At 40.6% G+C, this 26,425-nt stretch overlaps 6 protein-coding genes across 12 annotated transcripts; 2 read left to right on the plus strand and 4 right to left on the minus strand.

The window, feature by feature from the left end:
• Positions 1-216: 216 nt before the first annotated feature.
• Positions 217-3,185, minus strand: LOC135582543 (jacalin-related lectin 19-like). Its single transcript, XM_065086388.1, has 5 exons — positions 3,126-3,185; positions 2,979-3,045; positions 1,852-1,904; positions 1,544-1,756; positions 217-640 (listed from the first exon to the last, which is right to left on the minus strand). The coding sequence occupies exons 3-5, from the start codon at positions 1,852-1,854 to the stop codon at positions 383-385; spliced, it is 474 nt and encodes a 157-aa protein (XP_064942460.1). The 5' UTR covers positions 1,855-1,904; positions 2,979-3,045; positions 3,126-3,185; the 3' UTR covers positions 217-382.
• Positions 3,186-4,029: 844 nt separating this feature from the next.
• Positions 4,030-5,571, plus strand: LOC104000332 (protein C2-DOMAIN ABA-RELATED 5). 2 transcript variants are annotated; one of them, XM_009422344.3, is made up of 3 exons: positions 4,030-4,267; positions 4,856-4,951; positions 5,197-5,571. In XM_009422344.3, the coding sequence occupies exons 1-3, from the start codon at positions 4,157-4,159 to the stop codon at positions 5,485-5,487; spliced, it is 498 nt and encodes a 165-aa protein (XP_009420619.2). In that variant the 5' UTR covers positions 4,030-4,156; the 3' UTR covers positions 5,488-5,571. The 2 variants fall into 2 exon arrangements, with proteins under 2 accessions (XP_009420619.2, XP_064942462.1); XM_065086390.1 differs by lacking the exon at positions 4,030-4,267 and adding an exon at positions 4,357-4,439.
• A 406-nt stretch (positions 5,572-5,977) lies between these two features.
• LOC135595460 (ethylene-responsive transcription factor 4-like) lies at positions 5,978-6,972 on the minus strand. Its single transcript, XM_065086389.1, has one exon. The coding sequence runs from the start codon at positions 6,885-6,887 to the stop codon at positions 6,135-6,137; it is 753 nt and encodes a 250-aa protein (XP_064942461.1). The 5' UTR covers positions 6,888-6,972; the 3' UTR covers positions 5,978-6,134.
• A 1,741-nt stretch (positions 6,973-8,713) lies between these two features.
• LOC135595461 (uncharacterized) lies at positions 8,714-12,846 on the plus strand. 5 transcript variants are annotated; one of them, XR_010480379.1, is made up of 5 exons: positions 8,714-8,871; positions 8,986-10,524; positions 10,627-10,702; positions 11,118-11,216; positions 12,573-12,846. XR_010480379.1 is itself a non-coding variant. In XM_065086395.1 (4 exons), the coding sequence occupies exons 1-3, from the start codon at positions 8,815-8,817 to the stop codon at positions 10,690-10,692; spliced, it is 1,662 nt and encodes a 553-aa protein (XP_064942467.1). In that variant the 5' UTR covers positions 8,714-8,814; the 3' UTR covers positions 10,693-10,702; positions 12,534-12,846. The 5 variants fall into 5 exon arrangements, 4 of the variants coding, with proteins under 4 accessions (XP_064942467.1, XP_064942465.1, XP_064942466.1 ...); XM_065086395.1 differs by lacking the exon at positions 11,118-11,216 and having other exon boundaries at positions 12,534-12,846; XM_065086393.1 differs by lacking the exon at positions 11,118-11,216.
• Positions 12,847-14,239: 1,393 nt separating this feature from the next.
• On the minus strand, positions 14,240-19,430 carry LOC135595462 (probable protein phosphatase 2C 62). Its single transcript, XM_065086396.1, has 5 exons — positions 19,208-19,430; positions 18,242-18,490; positions 17,802-18,078; positions 15,099-15,253; positions 14,240-14,565 (listed from the first exon to the last, which is right to left on the minus strand). Exons 1-5 carry the CDS (start codon positions 19,238-19,240, stop codon positions 14,428-14,430), a joined length of 852 nt encoding a protein of 283 aa, XP_064942468.1. The 5' UTR covers positions 19,241-19,430; the 3' UTR covers positions 14,240-14,427.
• Positions 19,431-21,054: 1,624 nt separating this feature from the next.
• LOC135595463 (dof zinc finger protein DOF1.4-like) lies at positions 21,055-25,430 on the minus strand. Of its 2 annotated transcripts, XR_010480380.1 has the most exons (4): positions 24,576-25,430; positions 22,486-24,364; positions 21,415-21,532; positions 21,055-21,254 (listed from the first exon to the last, which is right to left on the minus strand). XR_010480380.1 is itself a non-coding variant. In XM_065086397.1 (2 exons), exons 1-2 carry the CDS (start codon positions 24,606-24,608, stop codon positions 23,339-23,341), a joined length of 1,059 nt encoding a protein of 352 aa, XP_064942469.1. In that variant the 5' UTR covers positions 24,609-25,430; the 3' UTR covers positions 21,656-23,338. The 2 variants fall into 2 exon arrangements, 1 of the variants encoding a protein (XP_064942469.1); XM_065086397.1 differs by lacking the exons at positions 21,055-21,254; positions 21,415-21,532 and having other exon boundaries at positions 21,656-24,364.
• Positions 25,431-26,425: the final 995 nt, after the last annotated feature.

The raw sequence follows: 26,425 nt of genomic DNA on the forward strand, positions 1-26,425 counted from the left end.
CTGAATGCTGAAGCCATGTTGCTTTCCACCAACTAATCGTGTGCTCTCTTGTCCACAGTGAGAGGATTCACTTCTGGTCTTACCATCATGGCTGTCGCCCTTTTGTCTCTGGAGCTGTCTTTGGTTCGCGATGCTGCTCACCACTCATGGAGATACGGTGGGTTGACATACATGTCAAAGGTATCCAGTAACTTATTTAGTAAAAGCTTTTAATAGTTTATGATAAAGATTCTGAGCTTGATTGAACACCAGCAAACTGAGTTGAAAGAACAGAACACCATGTAGTCAGGCACACGAGTGTGAGACGACACTGACACGAAGTGAAGCTGTCGCACTGATGGTCTTCACACCAACTCCTACAGATCTCATCAGCTTCATTCGTTCATGGAGTTTTGGGCAGGGCTCTGAGATGAATGCCCACAGCAGTGAGGGAAGAGGGTTGAGCTCGCCCAAAAAACCCACAAATTTTGTTGCCCATCACCTTCCATTGGAAGTCAGCTTCTCTGTCATCATCCCAGTATCCAAAGGGCCCAAAACTTCTTTTGTTGCTGAAGAACACGAGGGAAGTAAAAAATCCATGGAATCTCCGAGTCTGACCGCGTAGGCCTGTCAGATACTCCGAAGGGTATTCCAGTTCAATCTGCACAGACCAAATTTGACCAAAATTATCCCTGCATGTTAAAATTGAGATAAAATAGCATTTAATTACACCAAAATCACAAATATATTTATAATGTTAAACAGGTAAAAGTAATGACAACAACAAAGTAACTCTCTCTCTCTCTCTCTCTCTCTCTCTCTCTCTCTTCTATTATTACAAATAATAATTGTTTGGCGTTTTTTATTACGATATGTATAGTAAGTTCTCTTAACACATTTCCATGACATCAACTATTTTGAGCAGAAAGGATTCCTTCCTAATATTCCTCATGTTAGTACTGACTGTCTTTACTAGAAAAGTGGTTACCAAGAATTATAGTCCCATTTAATTCAATTTTTCGTCCTCAAAGATATGATGTAACAATAAGAAGTCCAATTTGACGCATAAAGTAACTTTGGGTAAAATGTTTCCGGTAACACAGCATTGACTAGTGAATCAGCAATGAAAGATAAAAGTGATCCACAAAACCTTATAATATTTTCAAAAAATTCATCATTTTGATCTTCTTTTTGTTTTTCTTCGTTCTGCGGTCGGTGCCCACATTTTTCTCATTTACAATATTTTTGAATAGGGAAGGAGTATTTTTAGCATATCTATAAATGCATTGTGACTAACTCAAAATCCAATAAGTACATACAAAAATATATATATATTTTTATATCGCTTAAAACATTTTTGTTTTTTAATAGGGTTACAATGTGTTTTTAGAAACGTAAAACCAATCGGGAAAAAAAAAATCTAAAATAAGGAGCTTTTCGGAGAATTCATCCAGAAATCTTTTAACTAACTAGAAATAATCTTTTACTCACATAATACTTCAGACATGATAAAAAAAAAAATATAATAATAATAATAAGGATGAGATTTATTTAGATGTCTTACCGTGTCAAAATTAACTCCATCTTCAGCTCCATGCCTGTCCGACAACACCGGTTGTCCAGCAGAATCATACACAAACTGAAGTGAACATGCTGTTGAGTCATGCCATATGAAGATCTCTCTTACTCCATCAAGGCACCCATCATCCCATTCATCGCCGTTCGCAATTCCGTGAGGTCCAATCTTGATGAAGACTTCCCCTGTTTGGGATTCATTCTTCGAAACCATAGAAAGAATGCAGGTAAGCACTATTTGTCACCTCAAATCAAAGAAAAACCCATTCCAAGCACAAGTAAAGATTGAATAGTCACCATTTTTGCTCGATCAAGATTCACTGGATGAGGTTTTCCAGCTTCCGGATCAACTGCAGCCACACAGAGAGTTGCATGTTACAGACTTTTTTTTTTTGTGTGCTTGAATTCCAGTTTCAGATGAATAATTCAAATGGTATTATTTCTTGGTTTGTGTGGCTTTGATCTTTGTGGCTTTTCCTTCAGAAAGAAAGAGAACAGGGCATGCTGTGTCACTTCTCAACAATAGATGATGAGTACATTGTCATGAGTTAGATACATTTATGACTATTCCATGTCCTAAAAATACCACAAATTTAGGCCAAAACATGTACTTTTGACTGGTGGAAATATATATCCTCCAATGAATCATATGGCATGAGAACCAATGCACTATGGTGTAACAAAGTCTGATTTTAGCTGAAATGAAATTGCTGAGAGATCTGAAGGGTTGCATACATTCACAAACTATACAGCACCTATAAAAACAGATCAGTAGTGATTTCATATAAATCCTCAAAACCCACCTACATAGGCTCCTGAAAGCAATATATAAAAGGAATAAAAAAGCTTCAGTAAATGAAAAATCATAATCCGAAACCTTCTGACATGCATAATATTTGAGATATGTAATATTTGATCTTCTTTTAGTTTCATGTATGTAAATTCTACTGAACTTCTATTGCCTGATTGCTACTCCAGAACTTTTATTACATAGATATATGTATTGCTGCATATACCTATCTGTCCAGTAAAGTCTATATGAAAGCTTGGCTGACTGGTGGATTAAGTTGGAGGCAATTGTATACTGAGCTCAAAATCACCCAATCATAGTGCACTCCAGCATTTCTACTTCCAGACATGAGCAGGGTTTCTGCCATGGTTTGAGAATTCATGAACATTGGAATCTCTCTGTGTTTCTTGCTCATCAGCTTGAGCTCATCTTCTACAATACAAGTTTTGGCAGGAAACCTAGGGTATTATTAGTAAAGCTAATGCAAGGATAGCCAGCATCAATCACAGAGACAAAATGACATACACCTGAAGGGCACAACATTGTGTTCCTAAGCATACTCCACACACACACACACACACTAAAGAAAAGGGAGATGTAATCAAGTCTGTGCCAGCAATCTCAGAGTACTGACCTAAATAAAGTTCAGAACAAGCAAGATGAATCCAACTAGTTTGGTGCTCAGTTGCATTGTGTGAGAGCTACGTGATGAAAACAGAAGCTTAGAGTGACAACAAGCGTACTCAATGATAAGATAGCATGGAGAAGAAGAACTGCTTACCTCTGCATCGACAATGCCAAGGATTAGGGAAGAAAGATGAGGGTTAAAAGGAAAGGGAAAGTGATCAGATTACCAACTTGCCTGTTGCGTATCACTTTACACGTTGCAATTAAGCTAAAGTCATTTGATTCCTATCTTCTCTCTTTCTCCTTCTTTTTCTTTTTCTTTTGAGGCTTTATATATCCATCCTTGAGGATATATATATATATATATATATATATATATCCTTCCATGGATTTAGATTTTACCCATATATATATATACTTCTAAACATTTAAATTTCTTGCAAATAGCTTTACTATTACAAATCATGACTTCGATTGAATTTAAAAATAAAATAAAATTTTAAATACCTAAAATACTTTTAGAAAACTAGAAAAATAATTTTTACTATTTTGGAAGGTGCAATGGTGTACCAAATCATGTCTTTAATATTATATTTTTATTTTTTTAAAAGTATTATTATTGTCAATTTGAATTTAAACTCATTATGTGTATTATCAATTAATAGACATATTTTGATATGTGTGTTTAGTTGGTAAAGACTACGATAGTTTATCGTAAAACTCTATCCCGTATTCATCATCATTTACCTTTGAAAATAAAATAATAAAAAATATTAAAAAATTAAAATGATTACTATACGGGCAATACATCTTCGTAGATGACAAAAATGCAATTCAGTACATGAATCATATACATGCAACAATCAATACGATGCCTTCTCATAAATGACAAAAATAAAGAAAAAAGGAAAGAAATTATAGTGCCCGAAATGCCGGTGGCCGAATGGAATGGCTCACATCTGTTTGACTGGGTCCATCCGGATATTGAGTGGGTCCTCCCGATACGGGGCCCCGCGAAGCCACGTCAACTCTTCGCTGCCCTTATAATCTCCCCGGGCTCGTCTCCTTCGTCGGTCATAACTGACACCCCTCCCTCGCTTCCTCTTTCCATCTTGTCTTTCTTCCTCTTCTCATCCTTGTTCTTGGAAGAGAGAAGATCGACAACCAGAGAGAGAGAGAGAGAGAATGGAGAATCTGTTGGGGCTGCTCAAGGTGAAGGTATTGAGGGGTGTTAACTTGGCCTACCGTGACGCCACGGGCAGCGACCCCTACGTCGTCATCCGCATGGGCCATCAGGTCATATCGCATCTCCTCTCATCCTTTTCGTCTCAGAGATCCTTATATTCTGGATTTCTCCTTGCGCGTTCAGAGTCTTGATTGGTTTTCGCATCACATTATCATGATTCATCCAACGTATTTAATTACCTCCTGCTTTTGAACGAGTTTAATGGGAGCGATTTCCAGATCTGTATTTTCCAGACACAGATTTTTCTTCTTTTCTTCCACTTTTGAGGCAGATTGGGGATTATTTTCCCACAACAGCAATCGCAATGCTTTTGTTGTGATTTGTTTAGATTTTTCTTCTGGATATAGATTACGCATGGATCTGATAAAAACAATGGCTATCTTGGTTCTATTTGATGCTGAGATGATCGAAATGATTTTGTTGTGATTTGTTCTATTGGTTCTTCATCTCATATATTGTATATTATGGAAGATGTCTGAGATGATCGAAACCTGCTTGATATATTGTTTCTCAACGGGTTTTTTCAGTGGCAGTTCTACTCAGCAATTCTACATATTAATCTTGTTTTAGCTGCATAAACATTTCATTTAGTAGAGATGATGATTCATCTGTTTCTTACCTATCCTTTTGTTGGTCAGAAACTGAAGACGAGCGTTAAGAAGCACAATGTCAATCCAGTTTGGAATGAAGACCTGACTCTTTCTGTCTCAGAACCCATTCAACCAATTACGATTGTATGTATCTATCTGTTTCTGCTTACAATCTTACTATCCTTCTACGTAAATTCATCAGAAGATTTGGATAATTTCCTCTTTCATGTTCTCTCTACGAATTGTTTCGGACTACCGTAGTGCAGAAGGTACCGATGAGAAGATGAATTCTCCGGTCTTCCATTGCACGAAACAAAGTCGAACTGAGAGAACGAAACTTGAGAGGACTTATGTGGTGTTTCTGATTGATTTCCACGAACCTTTTGCAGAAGGTTTACGACAAGGACACGTTCACCCCCGACGACAAGATGGGCGACGCCGAGATCGATATCCAGGCGTTTGTGGAGGCAGTGAAGATGAACCTGTCCGACCTCCCCGATGGCACCATCATCACCAACGTGAAGCCCAACAGGAAGAACTGCTTTGCTGATGAGAGTCCCATTGCCTGGAAAGATGGCAGGGTTGTGCAGGACGTCATCCTCAGGCTCAGAAATGTGGAGAGTGGCGAGTTGGAGCTGCAGTTGCTCTGGACCTCCATCCCCGGTGCTCCTGGCTTTTAGATATGTTAATAATAAAAGGACGGTCGGACCGTGCTGTCCTGCTACAGTGGCAAGCCGCCACGTTTCAGATAGCTTTTCTTTATATGCTGGACCGTCTCCTGAACCCACCACTCGCCTTCGACCATCCACTGGGCCCTCCGCACTAGTTACGAATAAAGATATTCTTACGCGACCAAACCAAACCCGCAAACGTACCCCCACTGTTTTCTCCGTCGGGATATGGGCCCCGCATTAAGCTGCGGCCCCGATGCCGCCGGCCCCTTCACGTGCGCGACACTTCCGCTGACACATTCCTGCGTGACGACAAATCGCTTCAGCATACCAACCGTTCCTCCGGATGGACGGTCAAAGGCCCACTAATCACACGTAGCACTCTGCTTAAAGCAACGAAGCGAAGGAACCGAGCATGACACGGACGTGCCGGCTAACGCACGGGCAAACGCGTTTCATTGACGACAGGAAACACCAATTATATTAGAGATTTGTGTCCTGATCTCGGAGATGGACGGCTCCTTGTTTTTCTTAGCGGTGGAAGAAAACAAGTTAATTATTTACAAAAAGGGAAATGGGAGTTTGTTGAGATCACAAGACTGGATGAGCCCCTGCAACGATCCCCTGCGACGATCGAGCGGTCGCAGTCGTGGGGGTTATGCTGTGTCCAGGGGCGGAGGAAGGTTGAGATCCAGATGGAGAGCAAACGACTTAGGCGACGCCGACGGTGACGGAGGAGAACGATGGTCCGGGTGGTGATCTACGACGGAGGAAGAGTCGGAGTCGCTCTGCGTGGCGGTGACGGCGGCGACGGTGACGTCGGGCGGCGGATGCCAGCAAGCGATGATCGTAGGCTGACAAAGCGGCAGTTGCCGGTGATACGCCGTCATCGAAGCGTCGGAGGTAGGAAAATTTTCGGATCTGGCGACCGTGTTGAGGAAGAAGAATGGTTGCGCCGCCTGTATGACCGGAGAGTACGGCTGGAAGGTGAAGCGGGCCCCGCTCTGGCCCCTGTAGACGAGGTTGATATCGGGCGAGGGAGGGAGCGGAGCGGGAAGCGAGGGCATCGCTGCCGCTGCCTCCTCCGGCCCGGAGTTCTCCACGGTGCTGTTCTGGCTACTCGAGCTGCCGGTGCCCACTCCTCCGTCGGCGCCGCGCGGGCCGTTGCAGGCGTCAGCGTGGGGGAAGTTGGTCTTGGCCTTGGGTCCACGGAACTCGCGGGCGGCGGCGTCGTAGGCCCTCGCGGCCTCTTCTGCGGTGCCGAAGGTCCCGAGCCAGATGCGGCTCTTCTTGTTGGGGTCGCGTATCTCCGCCGCGTACCGTCCCCACGGCCTCTTCCTCACACCCCGGAAATGCGCCTCCTTCCCTTCTCCATCGCCAACGGTGGTGGCCTTCCCTCTCGGCGCCATGGGGACGAACCCCAAGTCTGGCTTTATTACGGCTCTTCGCGTCTCCTCGCGCCCTCGTACGTTTTCCGTTTCTTCTGTACCTCCGCTTAGCGTTGCGGGCGTTATATACGAGACGTGGTGACGAATGGACGGCAGGGATCGCAAACTAAAGTGTGATTGGGTCCAGTCCACGAGCGCTTTGACTGTCTGACCTCGCCGCCCGCGTCCCGATCGGGATCAGCCTACGTCCTCTCACATCTTTTTCCCACCCCCGACGTTCACCCTGTGATACTACTTCCAAGGGTCCCACACATCGTAGTCTGCAGGTCATTTTGTTTGCTGCGCCTTTACAGGCCGAAATCACAACCAATTCATGAGCTGTGTACGTGGCACGCGGCAGTCTGGACACCCCCATCGCGGCAGCTTCTGCTATTTCCGCTATAACGGCGCTAACCTGGAAGGGCGTTAAGATACGTGAAACGTGGACACCAGCACACCCATTTGGGTCACTAACCAGTGCGGTCCGGCTCGATTCATAGCACGTAAGAGACACGGGTAAGACTTGGACGTGGGGTAGCATATCTTTCTGAAACGGTGTGGGTCGGGGGATGTGCGGTTGATGTCGCAGGGCCCACCGTTGTGTCGGCATCGACCGGGTCCGCGGCGAGAAATCCGGATCATGGAGTTTGGCTGCGTCGAGGGGTTCGCCCGGTGCGAACCGCCGCTGAACCGGTCAATTCGACCAACAGTCGTCCGGAATCATACAGACGCACTAAAAACGTGACGCATGTCAGCTACGTGACCCCGGTCTTCGGTGTCACGGGCGGATGTCTCCTGCGTCGAGGCGTGGCGCAATTACTGCCGTAGATTTGGTTACGTGGAGGCGGGAACGTAAGTGCACGGGGCTGATGTCGACCGTCAGTAAAACGGACGGCCAACGGATTCCGCACCCGTACGACACCACGCAGGATCATACAATATGTAATGCACGTATGTATGTATCTCCATGTACGTATGTCCACTTTGCACTGAAAAATTGAACGGTTCTGATTGGCCCACCCGCTTGCATCCTAACCATCCAGGTTTTGCAACACAAGCATAGATTACATGTCCTGTGATCAACATGTAATACAAACCATTTTTCTAAAATTTTTACTTATATAACTTAAAAAATATATATTTTCTAAAAAATATTCAAATTTAACATAAACTATTACATATATAAAAATTTAAAAAATGTATCAACATAAATTTACAAATTTATAATAATTTTTTTATAATTTATTATTTTAAAATTTATAAATCTTAATCTCACTCTCATTTTTTTATCTTATATTATAATAATTGACTTTTATTTATATTATTCAGTTTAGTCTATTGGATCGGTTCTTATCCCATTGAATCGGCGCAAGAAAGAATTGGTGGTAAAGAGAGGGAAGGAAAAACAAAAAAAGGGAAATATATTATTGAGATTTGTAAAATAGGAGCATTTAAGGAAAATACCAATGCGACTAATTGATCAGCCAATTATGTATTCGTTTTGGCATTAATCTATTTTTTTAAAAAAGAAAAAAAAAATAAAAAATGGTATGTGGAAATAAAAAGCAAAAACCTGTTTTTTTTTAGAATTCGCACATATGTGGAAAACACTTTTCCACATCACATCATCCATTCACATTACCCTCCGAGCTTTATGTAATATTCTAATTTCCAGTTGCAACTTATATCTCATCAATAGAAAAAAGATGACAACTTCACCATTGATGTTGCCTTCTATATCGAAAATGCCATCGATCTTTACGACGATCACAACTGTCCACTATGAATCGGACCGTTTTGGGTAACCGACTGAGTCCCCCGCACCCCTCATAGGCCACTTTGGGTTCCCTTTTTATCCCTCTCTCTCTCTCTCGGCTTGGCGTTCGATCTCCCTTAGCAGTTCCGCCCGATGAAGGACGCCGCCGCCGTCGGACCGAGGCTTTCCAAGAAGAACTCCGACGATGAGGTCTTCTTTCCCCATTTCATCCCGCCATCAATTTCTAATTTCTTGTTCCAATTTGTTTACTCCTCTCTCTCGTTCTGGGGTTCGATTTCGTGACTAACCGATGTAATTGATCAGGAGAGGAGAAAGAAGAAGAAGAAGAAGATGAAATCCAACAAGCGCCGTCGCCTCCGCCACTCCTCCTGCTCGTCTTCCGATTCCGACGACGGCAGCCCTCGCTCCCGAAGGAAACGAGCGAAGAGGCTTGAGAAGAGGAAAAGGGAGCCCAAGAACGACGACAGGAAGAAGAGGAAGAAGAAGAGTAAGAAGAAGGAGAAGGAAAAGGAGAGGTCGCGCAAGTCGCGCAACCGCAGCGTCAGCGCGTCGAGCGGCTCGTCGGGCCGGAGTTGCTCCACCTGCCGCGGCCGGAGCAGCTCCTCCGGCAGTAGCGTCTCGAGGAGCCCGCCTCCGAGAGCGAAGCAGAGGGCGAGAAGTCGGTCTAGAGGGAGAGGGAGGGATGGGGATGCGGAGAGGGGGAGAGGTCGGCGGAGGAGGACGACAAGCTTCGATCGGCGTGGGAGTAGGTATCGGTCTCGGAGTTGCTCTACTTGTGGAGGGAGTCGGAGTAGCGGCCGGACCGGTGGAAGCGCTTGCCGAAGCCGAAGTTGTAGCGAGGAGAAGTATCGGGAGATTGAACAGCCGAGGCGGCAGCTCAGATCGATACTGGCTATGGCAGAGGACAGAGAGGTGGTCGAAGGAGGATTTCATGGAAAGGATGAGCAGGGAGACAGAATTATCCAAAGTTACGATGATTTCGATAGGTATGATGGGGGCAGGAAGTCGGACACACATCAAGATTCTCCTCAGAGGAATGCAAAGAATGATGAGGCTTTAGCAAAGAATGGGAATGCAAAGGACAGTGAAATGGTGCTGAGTATAAGTGGTGAGCAAACAATTGAGAATGCTGATGGTGGTGGTGATGATTTTACTAGGAAGAAGAAAGACAACTCTGGGGGTCCGGAGGCTGTCGAGTTAGAATCACAATTAAGACAAAGGGCATTGGATAATTTTGCAAAGTTCCGACGAAGCCTTTCTGCAAACACGAGGTCTACTGGTTGTCAGGAAGATGACTCCAGCCAACCTCATTGTGGCAAGGACCCCATTAAAGTTGCTGAGGCACAAGATGCCTTCAAATCTTCAGATGGAAAGTTCGCTGTTTCCCATGAATGCCAAGGAGGTGTTCAAGGTGAAGTCCGGCGAGCTGAACCCAGAGTTAGATCTGTTGTGAATATTCCCGCTGAGAAAGATACTTCAAGCCATGTGATTAGACGTCAAAGTTCCAGTGGAAGCTCTAGAAAAGAAAATGAACAAGACCCAGATAACTCCAACAAAGGCCAAAGTGATCCAAACCAATTAAACTGGATAGAAGAGCCGTCTAACAAAATGTCTTTGCAGCATTCCTCACTAATAAAAGACAGGCAAGAGAAGAGTGCAGCTGCTGAACCTGAAAGTAGCACTGTATGTGATGCTGCAGTAAATCAGTCTGTTGGACAACCAACTTCAGCATTACCTGCCGATCAAAGAATTGAAAGTGAAAATGAAAACAAGGATGAAGATAAAGGGTCTCAGTTTCAACAAAAGACATTCTCTAGGATGCATGATGGAGAACTAGTGCAGGTAGGTTATGAGCTTCTTGTATTCGGTCTTAATTCCTTAAGTGCAAAAAGAAGTGTAAAACACCTTTACATCTGAATTGCATACACCTGTTTTCTTTAATAGGTAAGTTACAAGGTTTACATACCAAAGAAAAGTCCTGCCTTGGCAAGAAGGCAACCACAACGGTGAAAAGTGTATAGTGAGTTCTTGTTCTTTGTGACTTGTTTATGTTCTGCAGCACTCGGTTGAAAATTGATTTGTTCTCCCCATGGTAGGATTATTGCTAAGTGGTTGTTGAATTTACTGCTAGTGTATGTGTCTGTTGCATTGGACCATCCTTTTTTTATGTTCCTGTTGTAATCTTATGTTCAAGCATTCTGCACTAGCATAATTCTATTTGGCGCTTTGTTCATCAGTCAGAGAATCGTCATGCAATGTATTCCTTCTAGTTTATTAAAATTTTCACCTATTGATAAAGAAGATCATTGGTTGTCTTGTTCCTTAGAAGGATGGAAAAAATGGATTGGTTTGCCCATATATCACAGAGTTATAGATTGTTCTATAACTTTCTTAGCACTGTTCTTATTGAAAAAACATGATGTTCTCTTTTTCAGGGTTGAGTCTCCTTCCTCCTATTTCCATTTTCAATATTGGCACTGGTGTCTTCACGAGGATCAAGATATTTCACTACTGCATAATTGACTAAGATTCAGGTTATTATTATTGTAAAAATTTATGTTGATAAACTATTATAGGTTTTCACATGGCACCTTTAGGATAATAAAATGAGTTGGTAACTTGGGAATTCTCTTTCGTTGTCTCAATACTTCAATAACTGTTTTGGAAAATGATTGATCTGACTCTGCTAGGTGTTTCAGTGCACAAAGTTTCTGTAAATGTAGGGTCTGGGAAGGGTTAATATAGGCTGCCTTCCCGTTGGAAGCAGAGTAGCTGTTTCCATTATTCCAACACAGTCAGGGTAGGTTATCACGCTGGCTGCAAAGAAAACATTACACTGGTTGCTGTCCTTTTATTGCTCAATATTTGTCTTTCTGACATCTTAAGATCTTGGCTCCTTCCATTTGCTGCATGATGTTTGCTGTTGCTTGTTGATTGTGTATATTGTATAATGAAATTGTGAAACTGATAGTTCACTGTTTCTGTGTTAAGTTCACTCCTCTTTGTATTCTTGTATTGTCAGTTCAAGTCCCATGAGTACTAATCTATTGTCTTTAGGTAATCTATTGCATGTAAAGTAAGTTAGATTGAAAAGCATTAACTTTGAGGCAAATACATGTTTTTTCAATGAGTAACTATGAAACCAGGAAGACTACAGACGACTTCGGTGGTGTTTTGCTTGTGTATTTATCTTATTCTGGTGATGCATGATTCTGTCTCTTAGCCATCCAACTCTTGTCTGAAAATATAAGAAAATGACCTTGGCTTTGTTTCTTAATCTCAAACTATTGATTTTGAATCAGACAGCAGATGAGAACAACCCACTGGTCAAGCTTCCTGCCACTCTGTGCTTGGAAAGGATCGCACATATCTTTGCTTACATGACATCTATTTTTTCAGGACTTCAATACGAAGCATTATTTTGGATCAAATATAGATTGGGTCTCAGATTGATAATCATGGACAAACTTTAATTGCGTAGCATAATGATATAAGAACTAATAAACCTTGCCAAACCTCATGTTAGTATGTGCATAAACACGTAGAAGTCACTTTGCTTAGTATATAGGCCTCATAAAAAGGGCATCTTAAGATCTTTGTTTGAGTCAGTTGTAAGATAATTTCATCGATAGTGTGTTCATCTTTGTTCAAACTTACATCTGACAGTCAGTATGTTTAACCGTATGCTTTCTTTCTTCATTATAATTTGTTTTCCTTTTTAATATTTGTATTCCTCGCTGATCATTATTTAGGATATGAGTTGCTTCTTTTTATCTCTTTTAGAGATACTGATGTTAATAAATCATCGATTTTCTCATCGACTGTCGTTCTCCTCCAATAAATCTGAACAGCAATTACCTTGGTTCTTCTAAACAATTGTGCCTCTTCAGGAAGATTGAAGCATCGGATTATTAGACGGAGTGCAGGTGGAGAGTAGATAATAGATATCAATCAAATTGGATGTAATTGGTTATATCATTATCCAACAATTGTTCATCTCTGATCCTATCCAATATGCATCTCTGGGTGATCTTTCTGAGCCCACAAAGCAGATGTATGGAATTCAATTACTACGATATAACTCTGGACTGTGTCTAAGCTTCATAAAACTATTTGACACAAGGTGAGTCATGTCTGATGCCGAATTTAGAATTTTCATTGTCATACTGTTGTAGCAATGTCTGCCTATTTGAAATGATTTCTCTGGAATTACTTCCAGCTGATACAGTTTCAAACTCATATCTGAGAATGCCTATTGTCCTTTACCAAAGTATAGGGGAATGAAGGAAATGGAAAGATGGTTTTTGATTGCCTAAATACCTACTTCCTTTTCCCTCCACTCATGCTATGCATTGAGAGTACAACAACTCTAACCTCAATTCAAGCTTCATAAGAGCCCAATTTGAAGCTTGGGGTTATTTACTTCCTCAAATCTAAAATAAAAGCGTCATTCTAGTCGCAACTAATCAGGAAATTAGTGGTTATGGTTTCTGTTCTATCGTTTTTTGTGGTTAGTTTTTTATTTATATGTTTTGGGGGTTTTTGTGGTTGATGTTATGATCATTGCTCTTAATTAGTCCAAATGGTTGCAAGGTTAGGATCTCTATGTAAAGAGGTCCGATATACTTTTCAAGAAAAACATAATCCGGATTCACTTAATTTCCTTCACATGAAATCTATCTATGCTAAGTGAGATTTAAGCCTTAAGAAGGTGTCTCACTGGTTGTGGAATGTAAGTTGAGAGCCTTAGGAGCCCAATGACAAGCTTTAAGTCTCTGCTTCCTCAAGTCTAAATTGATGTTGTCATTCTACTCGCAACTACTCAAGTCATAATATCTATCTTCAATTTATTCATGAAGTGTGTCTTATCTATGATTTTTTTCATCTACATATATGGTAGAGGAAGATTTAGAAATATCTTAACGGAAATTATAAATAATAGTTTAAATATTTTTAATTTAACTAGACATATAACTTTTTACACATCTTGATGATAAAAGATTTATGTCATCGTCTCTAAATAATTGAGATTTGTGATTTTATTATTGTTGTACTAATTTTATTAAAATTAAATGAGTTAATTATAGATTATCTTTTGTAATTAGTTATCTTTAATATTTTGATTTTTATATTTTCAAAAGTTATATTTGGATTCCTATATTTATGAATGTGAAATATTTAATCTCGTTTTTTCTTATGCCGATGATTCTATGTGTTCGCTGATTTTATCTTACTTTGATTTATCATTGAGCATGTGTGATATTTTCGCTAGCATAGTTAAAAATTTCACTTTCATAAATATAGGAATCATAATATAACTTTTAAAAATATAAGATTCAAAATATTAAAATTAATTAATTATAAGAGGTAATATGTAATTAGCTCAAACCAACAACAAAGCAAAGCATCGTGAGTTACTCAATTGCCAATCTGAGTAGGAAGACACCAATGCATACATATTATGCAACCCGGAACTTAGAAGACAAAAAGCAGCATTCTCCATCATTCCAGTAGTGTTTCGAGACATAAGCAAGAACAGCAATTTAAGATACAACTATTTGAGCAATAAAAGGAAGTAGAATTTGCTTTCACACTGCCCATAACCAACACAGTTTTTCACAGAGGATGTATCAAAACAGAATACAATCTTATTGAGACTGCACCCCATAATTTATACCAACATATTTCATTTCACAACCCATATTGTGATGTGCAGTTGTGGTAGATAGTTCTGAAACATCTCAGCTAGTTAAACTTAACTACAATACAAGAGATGTCATCTTTGCTCTTCCTCGCAACAGCCGCCTCTGTCAGTAGCCTGGCTGCAGCTTGAGGATCCTTGACATCTTTGATGAAATCCACTGCCTCTTGGTTTGACATCACCTGGATGGATGGACACACAAAAGGAAGATATTATCGGATGAAGGAAACAAAAAGAAAAAAGAAAGATACGATAGCTAAGACCTGAAGACAGTAATTTTCTCATCTATTTCTCGCTGTGATTGTGAAGGGTATATAATGTACTTGGTTACAAGTCACGAGTAACATTATCCAGCTACAATACAAGAATCTGAAGCAAATTCCCACTTTTCTTTTACTGAACTTACCACGTTTATTCACCTTTGCTTTGTCGATGATAGGTTTGTTTGCTAGTCGTATCATTCTCTCCTGATGCATTTGATTTAAAGGTTCAAGGCATGTTGGGGCATACACTTATGTTGGCAAAGGACTTTTATGCATCAAATACATAAATGTACCTCTTCTGAAGTAGGGACCAGATCTAAACCCACAAATCAGACATTATGCATTTCGCAGGAGTCGTAGAAGAGAGACTTAATTGTGGGTAGTCTCAGAATATTTAACTACGAATCAGATTATCGAATGAATTAGTGCTTGTCCTAGTTTAATGAGCTTACCTTCCATAATCCGTCGCTTGCGAGGATTAGAAACTCTGCGTATTCATCAATGATTTCATCAGCCACATCCGGATCAGAACTGAGGTGTTCCTTCAAGCTCCGATCTCCAAAGGCTCTTGCCACAGCCAGCCTTCCATCCACACGTGGCACGTCTCCTGAAATAATTCGGAATACGATATTTCACACACTTTGTAGGGCTCATACACAGTGTTCAACAATCGATTTCCAAAATTGCAAATCATAGTCTTAGGTGGCACATAGAATTACTTATCATGACTTGCATTACAAACAACTTGACACAATTCTCTTTATGATATGATTGATAGACAACCCTAACTGCATCAGCCAGACATAAACCCAGTCATATCTCTAGTAAACACTGCCAGTTTAAGGTGGATTACACTAATTTTGATGGCACACAAATATGATTGGAAGACAAGGAAACAGTCAAGGCTAAGGTATTAGCTAAATATCAAACATGTGAAAAAGGGATAAACACCACCTATTTTGGAGTACTTAATCACCTTCTACATGACAAACATTTGTTCTTCCTCCTAATCCCTAGCTATAACAAGGACCGTACGATGGTATCCTTTTCTCGACTAGGAGTGATTAGTTTGACTTGTTCGACTATATAGAATATTTCTTATTTTGAGAATGCATGATTCTATGAAGTCCTACTTTAGACAAAGTTTTTTCTTTTTCAGAGAAAGTTGATAAGCAATCAGGAAGAATTGGAGAATTTTGGAGGCTTCATTTTAGATGGGAATTTGTTAGAATACATTTTTTCTGTAAAAAGAAAGAAAAGGTCTTGCCCAGCAAATTATTTAGCTAGACTTGGGCCTTGATAGTCCATGAATAAAAGGCCATTGCTAGTAATCGATCTTACTTTGATGAGTAAAATATAGAGTTTAATCTGTCAATTTTCTTGGTATGGATCCTTTCTGGACTTTCACTTTGTTTCTACACTCCTAATTTTTGACATATCACATATAGTCATATACACTATATGCTATACTGGAATGACCATAAGATGCTCAAGTTGATAATGTGCATGTGCAAGAAGCCACATAGAAAAACTATAACACCCTTTTAAGCCCTGTTTTTTTTCTCTTTTAAGACTACAGAAACAATATAAATCATTAAGAAGTTCTGTTTACCCCTTCATTTCAATCTTCATTTCAATAAAGTTCAATGGGACTCGAAAAAACAATAAATGACCTGTTTTGAAGTTTCTCATAAAGATGTTCTTAGAATGAAACAAGAGCTTGAATAAAAGAATCCTAGAAAGGGTGGAGACCAATTGTTAGTCAAATGGATGATACAGAAGACTCTTATCACCCCTTCATTCCCTTAATGCGGAAAGTTTTTGCACACAGAAAATTATGCTGTTACGGTGAAACTGATAACTGGAGCATAACACTGTGTCAAGCAGCAAGGTTTAAAGCACCATGTTGCAAGTGCATAGAAACTCAATTATGCAAATTTACTCTGATCATTTTGAAGAAAACCATAAGAAAATGGCTAAACTGGAGTTGTGCATGAGCATAAATTTTGTCGGCTAAGCATAGTGGTTTTCCATGACATGGACCATTGAGTAACATGTAGCTGCAGTTGCCTAATATAGAGAAATAGACCAGACCACCAAAAGCTTGATATTGCAGTGGTGATGCATAAGAAACAGATAAGAATGCCCATGGTTCCCCCAAGTCAGGATGAAATATAAAAGAAGAGGTTGCGTGACTTTTAGAGTAGAATTCATCAATTAATAAGATTAGCAATGTGCTTATCACATAAACTCAATTGAAGTCTAAGATATTGTAGGCCATAGACCAATTAAAACATCAATCCTGTTGTTGGATACTCTCCTTTTATGATCAATTGGTCAATCAACAAACCATCCTCTCCAAAGTATATTAAGAAAGAAATCTCATGCATGTAGTTTTTAAATCTACAGATAATCGACCGACTATTCTTCTCTACTTGAGTTTATTTCAAGATCAATTGACAGCCAATAAAACTCTTCAATTACAAAATGAAAAAAGGAAAAGTCACCCAACTGAACCATAGTCGCAATGAAACTGTTCAAAACACAAGTTTCGCTTCTCTCTCACCTACATGGATCAAGTACTGGTCATTTCAGTGGATGCCGACCGACATTTATCGGTCCGACCAAGGACTGATACCGCATGTTGGTGTTATCTTTTTGTTATGTTTTTGGTTGATATGGTATACTGTCCAATGTATTGGTACCTTGTCCTGTAGATTTCCAAAACTGGTAACATATCAAGCTGTATCCTTGATCTAGACATTCCCAATCATGCAAATAGTCACTGTTCTTTCCATGAAAAACTTTTGTTATGACCTTAAAATTTCATCATTACTTGACCACACATGAAATTTAATTGCTTAAACTATTGCCATGCATTGATATCTGAAATTGTGAAACATGATCAGATGACCACAGGGGGGATTGATGCATACCATATAAGTTTCCTAAAAGTTTGATATAACTTGTTTTCTGTTCTTCAGATACAAAGTATAGACTAAACTTCAACAACTCGGGGTTTTCGGTATAACAAATTCAGATATATTTTCTGAAACTGAATGTAAATTTAGGTGAAACTTGCCATCATTATTGCTTAGATGTTAAAATTGTGAATTCGAACAACATAAAGTAGCAAAATAGAAGTCATAGATTACCAGGAATGTTTGACACAAAACCACCCTTTTCCTCGATCAAATATCGCTCCCTGCTTGGCTCATGATCAACAGAAAGTTGTATGGCTACACCATCTTTGGAAATAACAGCTCGTGAATCTCCAATATTAGCCACCACAAGCTTCACACCATCTATTAGTATAGCTGTAACTGCAGTAGAACCTCCTCTTCCTAACTCAGCTTGTTTTTCCAGTATTTTACTGTCAGTGCTTTCATATGCTTTCCTGATGGCACTTTCTATGTCACTCCAAAATTCCGGCTGCATGTCAGATTAAGGTTAGCAAAATTTACATGTTCAAACCTGCAATTCTTATCTGGAAATATGAATAGTTTGAATACATGATCAATATAATGTAAAAATACCTCTAAAGTAAATATGCAATCTACATAATGGAATGGAAGAGCACAAATAAAACGCTTACTTCTTTCAATATGTTCTCAAAAAGATGAGATCGCAGATAGTCAGCAACATCATGACCCAAGTGGCCATCAAAAATTGCAAACAAGCCCAATTCATAATCATTAACTTTCTTAAATTCTGCCACCAGATAGTCCTCCATTGGATGACTTGATTTCCCTTTCACCAAGTGATAGCCATGTCGAATACTCCTACCAGCAATCTTGGTCTTCCCCTTTCCAGTTTCTGATGAGGAACCAAACCCTGCTTTGACCTGCACAGACAACATCATGATATCTAAGCAAATCATACTCGGAAACAACATCCTAAACAAAGGACTCAAATGCTAACATGAAAGAACAACATGTAATCAAAAAGAAAATTTAGAAAACAAACTATGAATTCTAATAATCAAACCGAAGGAATGCATATACCACACAGGAAAAATCTCCGATAAACTGTAACACCAGTGTTCACCTCCGTTTTAGAATCGCAAGATCTCGAGCTTTTGGCTTGGACAAAGAAAATTTTACTGTTGACAGTAGTAGATGACCCTCACAATTGTCGAACAGCAAGTTTGCAATCCTAATCTGATGAGAAGATGCTCTCTTTGGACTTATTACAAGCAACTAAAGAGTATCGTATAATATAGATTAACACCTAACGGAAGATTGAAACACCGCTCGAAGGACTTCAAATTCCCATCACTTAGCTTCAGCTCAATATAGGTTTTGGCGTATTATTATCGATTTCAGAATCAAGTTCAACATAAAGCAACCACAATCTTAAATCAGAACAAGAACATCACTCGAGATCCATAAAAGGAAGCGCGATCACAGAACACATCATAAGGAAGAGGAAAACCGAGGATCCTTTTAATGAATTGAGACTCCTCCCACCACCACATTCTAAAATGGGCAGAATAGAACAGATTCCGGTTCGGAGTCGAGAAACAAGCAATTCAGGTAAGCTGTGATGGAGGTCAACGTACTTTTATCTTGTGCAAGATCTCCCTCCCCGCCATCCTCGTGATCCGCTCGTACCCTGTGCTCGAAACCGACGACTTTGATGGAAGAGGAGGATGAGAGGAAGAAGAGAACTGATCTCGTAAGGGGGAAGAGACGGATCGAAGAAGCCCCCGTTTACTTCCCACGGGACCCGACGGGAGAATCTCCACCGTGCGGGTCACTGGTGGTTGCTGGGTCGGTGGCCGCGTTTCCCCTCACTCGCAACTTTGGTTCCGTTCGATGGCTACGTCTCGGATCTCGCGTACACCCAATTCAGGGTTCGGGTCATTTCCCGAACCAGGATCGTCATTACGGATGGGCCCCGATGATTCCACCAACAACAGGCTTCCTTCCGGCGTTTGGTCCCTCGGCCGCTGGCGCGTAAAGCCTCTACCCGAAAGCGCGATGAGTTGTTTTGTGACCGTCGTCTCCGCGGGCGGCGCCAAAAACCCCCCCACACGCCGCGTGTGGGGCCCAGGAGTCGGGGCCCGCGACTGCTCGAGCCATGCCTGGGCTGAAATCGCGGGGCCCATCTTGCGTCCTCGTTGACAAGAATATCTACCCTGGCCACGGATCCGAACCGGCCATCACGAGATGGCTCGGGGTTTGCCCGAGCCGAGGATGACCGGCGGTTCTCTGGTAGACTTCTCCTTCGTGGTCGACGTGCATCAAAATCCGTGCGTTTACACGTCGTTAGAAGCCCATGGAGAGCGACGCTTATCTACCATGGCAGTGTATATTGTGAGAGAGAGAGAGAGAGAGAGAGAGAGAGAGAAGACTTCATGTTTTATATATGTGAAAGCATGCGCATTCAAGCTCTGCAAACACAAAAAGAAGTCGATAGATCAAACGAGGCTGCGGGATGGGAACGGTGAAGTGTTTCGGTGTGACACAGACAGGAAGGCAATTCTTTGATGAGAGACTCGCATGGAAGGAACACGGAATTCAGGAACAACTCACATCAAAGAAGACTTGTGCTCTCAATCTACTGAACATATATACTGTTTGGACTAGATAATAGAGGCATTGAATTCAAATTTGATTAGTTATTGAAAAAATAATAAGAAGTGGGATCGTATCGTAACGCGAGAAGTTAACGAATGGAAAAAGAACTGACTTAGAAAACAAAAGAGAGACAAAAAGATGAAAGAAAAATATTAAGATTTTGAAATGTTTTTTAGACGATCAAGCGGTTAAACTTTGTCGGTTTTGATCTAAAATTTTATATGAAAAATTTTTACTATAAATTTTACAATCCTAATGATGTCGATCTGTGATTTGTCCTTTCTAAGGTGTTTTTTTTATATGCCAATTTAGTAAGACCTAAACCTTTTCTTTGATGAAATCCATGATGATTATATATTATTGTTGAACTAAGATACGTGTTCTTAATGTTATCGTGATCCTTTAGTTATTTTGAAGAAAACTTATTGTATACCTACTATCATTATTGGTGATAGTAGAGGTTTAAGGTAGGCTACGGTCTCATAATTTTTCTCACATTGGATTTTTTACGTAAAAATTTGATGTCTCATTTTATGATTGATTCATTATTCTATAGCTTATACTGCTCTGGTTAATATTTGTTTTTGATAATAAATTAATATTTTGATGAGAAATTTATTTTGATAAACAAAGAAAAAAAAATTATTTTGCTTAGATGATGTCATTTCCAGGTTTATACAACTGTCATTTTCTGCAATGTTAAGACCATGACCTATCAAGTAGGCAGGTGGATAGATGATTTGCCGGATACAATGGCATTGCCATAGATATGATTAGAACTAGATTTATATGGACTAAGCATTCTCTCCTTCATAATAGCTTTGTATTAATGCATAAAAATTGGATGTATATGCTACAAATGATAGATGTTCTTTTGATTCAGTTGGTCAACTGACTCAGTTATGAGTTAGAATAAAACCTCATCATCATCATCACTTTCTGATTTCCCATAGCAACAACTGCCAAACTGTTGATCCAAAATGTCTTGCATCTTCTTCAGCTGATCTCTCATCCTTCTTCTGTTTTCTGCAAGTATGGCTCCATCAAGTTCTACTAATAGAGAAATGGCTTTCCATGTTTCTGGTTATGCTATTATTGTAGATGGCATAGAGATGCAGTCAACTCTTTCAACAGAAGTTCTCTGCATTTACTGATAAGAGACACATCTAAATTTCTGGAGAATTACCTCTCTCACATTTTTAACAGTCATTGTTCCTATGACCACAGGTGCCTGATGTACTCATTCCACCCAGCATCCTATCAGACAATCAACAAAACATTTGATTCCAGTGCCTTTGTGGTTTCTGATATCACACATCAAAGAGAATTGATTGATAACGTTACTTGGAAATATATGAAAATGTATAATTCACTATGGTATTCAAGGAATGCAACTCCAATAAATGATATGGGAAGACTCCCACTAAAACTGGCATCTAATGTCGACACAGTCTACTAAAAGCATCTGAAAAATCATGTTCTTCATGATATAGAACATTGTTTTATTTAGGATTTCAAAATAATCAACATCAATTTTAAGGCTACAGTTGATCTTCTTTTTGGCTCAACCAGCAGATCAAATGTCCTTGAATAGCTTTACATGATGTACATATGATCAAAGGAAGCATCATTCAATTTTGGATAATCCATGTGAGACTGTGTACAAGTGATGAGGTTCCACATTCTTACCAAACATAAAGAAAGTGTGATGACCTGTTCACATATTTCACAAGAAACCAGAGCTTTAGATTACTCATAGTTAAGCATATCAAATTTGTGATAGTTCCAACTTTTTCTTGACTTCTTCACATGATTAGATCACTGCAAAAGCAATGACTTTTGCCTATGTTGAGATGGCAATGCCTTATATCTTGAAGAGCATGGCTGAGAAGAATCTTAATTTATGGTCCAAACAATATCAACATATAAAATATATATTTATATTTCTTCTATTAAGTTCCATGAATCTTTTTGTTGTTTTATCCTAAGATATAAAATTGTTAATCACAAAAGGAATAAATAAGCTTAAAAGAAAGAAAAAAAAAAGTCCCCTTTGCTTTTCATTTTCTCCTTTCTCTACAAACATAACATCTCACACCTTATACAGCTTACATGATTTTTCCCTCATCATATTTAGATTAAAGAATGGAAAGACATCCTTTTTACTTTTATAATGCAATTTGAACATAACACATTCAAGTAGCTCTTAGAACATTAGTCCGTACCAACAATGTAGGTTGATTAGAGCATACAATACCTAAGAAGGATGTCCTGTCACCATGTTGATAGCTGCAACCAGATCATCCAACAGCAGAGTTACATTGCACTAAAAGGAGTGGTCAATGAGAAGAGGAATGCATTGCTCCAGTCAAAACCAATCTGATGGGTTCAATTGCTACGTTACAAGGAGAAAAAGGTGCATCCATTACCCTAAGAAAAAGAGCTTCTCCTTGAAGTATAAATGGACACGCAAAGAAAAAGGAGCTCTGGACAAAAGTGGATGCACAAGACTGCCAAATTGATGAGTCTCTTCATGTACGAAACACAAGCTTGGCCTGCCCAATGCAGTTCCATTGGCAAGGATTCAACTGACACAATCATGAAAGGCAGGGAAAGATACACCAGAGGTAAGCACAAACCCTAACCAGATTAATGCTGCAGATAAAGACAGTCATTGCACTTCTGAACATCATCATCAGTGGTCCAGGAAAGAGAAGCATGAGAAAAGGGTTAAACACTTGTTGCAATGAAAGAAAGACCAAGAACTCACTCACAGAATCTTTTCTGCCAACACATGAAAGAAGAAGAAGAAGAAGAAGAAGAAGAAGAAGAAGAAGACTCGTCTGAGAATATGTCATGTCTGCTATATACACGCATGCAAAACCAACTCACTCCAGTTCCACCACTCTTCTTCCTCTTCCTTTCCAATCCATGCTGAAACTAAACATCATTATCCAGATGTAATCTAGTTTTAATCCACCAATCCTTACTACCAATGACCGTTTAAGAAGAATAGAAAATTAAGAAGAAGAAGAAGAACAAGTAGCAGAAACCATGAATGGTGATTGAAGGTGAGAGAGAATACTAATTATCTGCACATTTGATTCAGATTAGATCAGAGGCGTGAGCGACGACCCGAGGTTCGTGTTCTCCGGCCAACTTGAACCGCCGCTGATGGCTGAATTCCAGTACATAGCTGCAGCTGGACCAAAATTATCCAAAGAAATCTCTGTTGGATTTGGAATCTGCCAATCTATGTAGCTGCTAATGTTGCTGTTGATCATGTCGTTGGTCTGCCCTTCCAGTTTGACTGATTTCATCATCCTATCCATCCTCCAATTCCTCCCAGAGGCTTGCAATTCATTAAAGGAACACAAGGCTTGGTAGTCTTCGGTTCGCTTGGGGTGTTTAGTGCTTGGTGCTACAAGTGGCGGAGATTGCAAAGATGATCCGGAGAGTGGGTGGTCATTCAGGAGCGGCATCGCAGTCGAGCTCAAGGACGGCAATGGCTGGAGCTCGCCGAGATGGTACTCGTAGTCGCGTTGTGGCTTGGATGACAGGTCGAGTCCAAGAGAGCCGAGATGAGACTGCAGATCGAAGGCAGTACTAGTGAAAGATGGGATTTGGATGCTGCTCATATCCGACGACGACGACGCCGCCGCCGTCTGCAGGGCATAGAGCGAGGCCGCGGCGCCGAGGTAGGAAGAGGAAGATATCTGCACTGAGATGGAAGGGATCGGATCCGGCGGAGCAAGAAGGTGGGGTTGCGGACGGTTCGGGGGCCCCGTGGAGGCGGCCACCGGCATCTTCGCCCGCTTGTTCTTGCGGCACCCCCCGCCGACGGGGACGTTCCGGAGCGCGCCGCCGTGCGTCCAGTAGCGCTTGCACGCCTTGCAGAAGTGCCGCGGCTGCGACAAGCTGTAGTTGTTGAAGTAGCAGAACTTGGTGTTGGAGGAGTCGCAGCGGGGGCATGTCAGGGCGGCCTGTGCATGCTCTGAGGCCGATAGTGGCTTGTTCATAACCCCAGAAACATCGAGAGTCGCAGAACCGGCATGAATCGTATTGTTCTTGTTGGTGTTAGTACCATTACTGCCACTGTTGTATTTTTCAGTGACCAGAAGCCTATCATCCATCATCTGCAGAGGAAACGGAACACAAGCGTTCCCAGATGAGAGAGAAAAGCTAGGGTTAGAGGCGTGAACAATGGAACCCAGAGGAAGGCTCCCTGACAAGAGCTAGCCAACAAAAACAAGCATGCAGTAGTAATATTGACAGAATTATAGGGACGGAGATAGATACACAAATAGATAGACAGAAAGATAGAGAGAGAGAGAGAGAGAGAGATGCCTGTGGCCATTCTTTGCCTGAGGTGCTGCCCATCTTTCCTCCACTGCAGTGAGTTCTTCTTCTGCTACTACCGAGTGCACGTCCTGGAAATCTAGAGTGGTGGAGATGATCAGAGACTGGCTTGGGTTGCGGCTACCAGAACAGAGTTCACAGTGCTCGGTGTACAGCAGGAACAAGGTTACTTATGGAGTATACAGGTACGAGGGAGGAGGAGGAGGAGGAAGAAATGACAGAATCCCGAGGAAGAGGACTGAAGCGAGAGAAACGAGGCAATGGAGAGGATACAAAACCGTCCCCTTCTTTACTTTCCCCTTCAATCTCAACCATCCGTGCTTTGGAATGTAAATAGATCAAAATGATTGATTCAGATCAACGACTGAGATTATTTAGCATTGGCAAATGTAGAACCTGCGACTGACACAGTATTCTTTTCCTTTCTCTATCTTTGCTTCCTTGTGCTTCTTCCAACTGTTCGAACCTGCCTCTCCTCCTCCACCTTACAAGAAAGGAATTCCCACACGAAAGCGACGACAGGCGCCATGTGAGGTTGTGTGTGTAAGAGATAGAAAGAGAGAGAGAGTCTTCTGGATCTCATTGCTTCTCTTCCCTGCTTTGTGCCACTGCTTTACCAGGACAGCAAGTTGCCTCACTCACATGGGCAACTCACATCTTCCTGCTACATCCTCTCTCTCTCTCTCTCTCTCTCTCTCTCTCTCTCTCTCTCTCTCTCTTAGATTTGACGGAAGGGAAGAAACCACACAAGGGATATTGTAGGCTTCCGAGGGATCTTCTCTACGCCCAATTACTCCTCTCTCAAACTAAAGAATGACTTCAGTTTGGCATCCTTCAAATCTAAGTTCGAATGAAGCAGAAGCAACAGTACTCGTTCTTCTCATGTCTAATCTTCTAAAGAACTTGTTGTTATGGATATGAATCAAGAAACGTACATGTCAAGAACTCAAAGCCGGTGTTCAAGATTTGGGACATCTTGCAGTGAAGGTGAGCGTGTGCACGGACGGACAAAGACATGGAGGCTGAGGGAAGGCTAATAAAAATAGCAAGAGTAGAATAATAGTATGTCTGACCATAATACTCCACAAGGACAAAGATCTCAGTTCCTGTTATTCTATTCTGTAACATTCTTTTATCTGAACTCAGGATATATGTGTGAGACAAGGGTACTTCATGCATGGAAAGCTTGTGGATTTGGACTCTGAACAGTATGTGTGGATGACTGACTTCTTACTTGGATGCACATGAGGATAGACTACAGTCTGAATTGTAGAGCACAGACTACAAAGTGCTCATCTAAGATCAAGAATGTTTGTAATGTGAGCATAAGGTAATGTCACTGACTATATACATTATTCTCTCTAACATTGCATATGATTTTTCAGCCAATGGCTGAATCCTTAATTAAGAGCTGAATGAGATAGTAACTAGGATTTAAGAGTGCTTGCAAATTTAATATGATGGAACAGTCAGTAGATGTGTTATTGAACAATGATGAATAGAAAACAATTGACAAAGGTTGCTCCTGTGGTTGATCTTTGTCACACAATAATCATTACAAAAGAAACTAATAAGTCAGTGTGGTCATAAGTTTTGATCTTTGTTAGTGTACTTAATGTACATGTGAAATGAGAATCTACCATAATTACTACAATATTAAATATGATGTTGTAATAATGATTATTGTTTTGAAACAGTAATGCTTGTTCTTCCCATTGCAAATATAATTCTCTTTTCTTATCTAATCATGCCAAATATGGATGCAGATTTACATTAACAAATATCAGTTGATTTAGGTGTGTAAAATTATATTCCAGGAAACTATAGTGATATTTTGT

Source organism: Musa acuminata, chromosome BXJ1-10, assembly GCF_036884655.1.
Source record: "Musa acuminata AAA Group cultivar baxijiao chromosome BXJ1-10, Cavendish_Baxijiao_AAA, whole genome shotgun sequence".
In the NCBI taxonomy this organism is placed as follows: domain Eukaryota; kingdom Viridiplantae; phylum Streptophyta; class Magnoliopsida; order Zingiberales; family Musaceae; genus Musa; species Musa acuminata.

What these genes read in the sequence shown, in the direction of transcription:
- LOC135595461 (XM_065086395.1), top strand. Translation starts at nt 8,815, where the DNA reads ATGAAGGACGCCGCCGCCGTCGGACCGAGGCTTTCCAAGAAGAACTCC. An exon ending in AGAAGAACTCCGACGATGAG is followed by an intron (nt 8,872 to 8,985) that starts GTCTTCTTTCCC and finishes GTAATTGATCAG; the next exon opens with GAGAGGAGAAAGAAGAAGAA. An exon ending in ATGATGGAGAACTAGTGCAG is followed by an intron (nt 10,525 to 10,626) that starts GTAGGTTATGAG and finishes TTTCTTTAATAG; the next exon opens with GTAAGTTACAAGGTTTACAT.
- LOC135595463 (XM_065086397.1), bottom strand. Translation starts at nt 24,608, where the DNA reads ATGGGCAGCACCTCAGGCAAAGAATGGCCACAG. An exon ending in CAGGCAAAGAATGGCCACAG is followed by an intron (nt 24,365 to 24,575) that starts GCATCTCTCTCT and finishes TTTCCTCTGCAG; the next exon opens with ATGATGGATGATAGGCTTCT.
- LOC135595460 (XM_065086389.1), bottom strand. Translation starts at nt 6,887, where the DNA reads ATGGCGCCGAGAGGGAAGGCCACCACCGTTGGCGATGGAGAAGGGAAG.
- LOC104000332 (XM_009422344.3), top strand. Translation starts at nt 4,157, where the DNA reads ATGGAGAATCTGTTGGGGCTGCTCAAGGTGAAGGTATTGAGGGGTGTT. An exon ending in TCATCCGCATGGGCCATCAG is followed by an intron (nt 4,268 to 4,855) that starts GTCATATCGCAT and finishes TTTGTTGGTCAG; the next exon opens with AAACTGAAGACGAGCGTTAA. An exon ending in CCATTCAACCAATTACGATT is followed by an intron (nt 4,952 to 5,196) that starts GTATGTATCTAT and finishes AACCTTTTGCAG; the next exon opens with AAGGTTTACGACAAGGACAC.
- LOC135595462 (XM_065086396.1), bottom strand. Translation starts at nt 19,240, where the DNA reads ATGGCGGGGAGGGAGATCTTGCACAAGATAAAA. An exon ending in AGATCTTGCACAAGATAAAA is followed by an intron (nt 18,491 to 19,207) that starts GTACGTTGACCT and finishes TTGTCTGTGCAG; the next exon opens with GTCAAAGCAGGGTTTGGTTC. An exon ending in CAAGCGACGGATTATGGAAG is followed by an intron (nt 14,566 to 15,098) that starts GTAAGCTCATTA and finishes CCATCCATCCAG; the next exon opens with GTGATGTCAAACCAAGAGGC.
- LOC135582543 (XM_065086388.1), bottom strand. An exon ending in ATGGAGTTAATTTTGACACG is followed by an intron (nt 641 to 1,543) that starts GTAAGACATCTA and finishes TGGTCTGTGCAG; the next exon opens with ATTGAACTGGAATACCCTTC.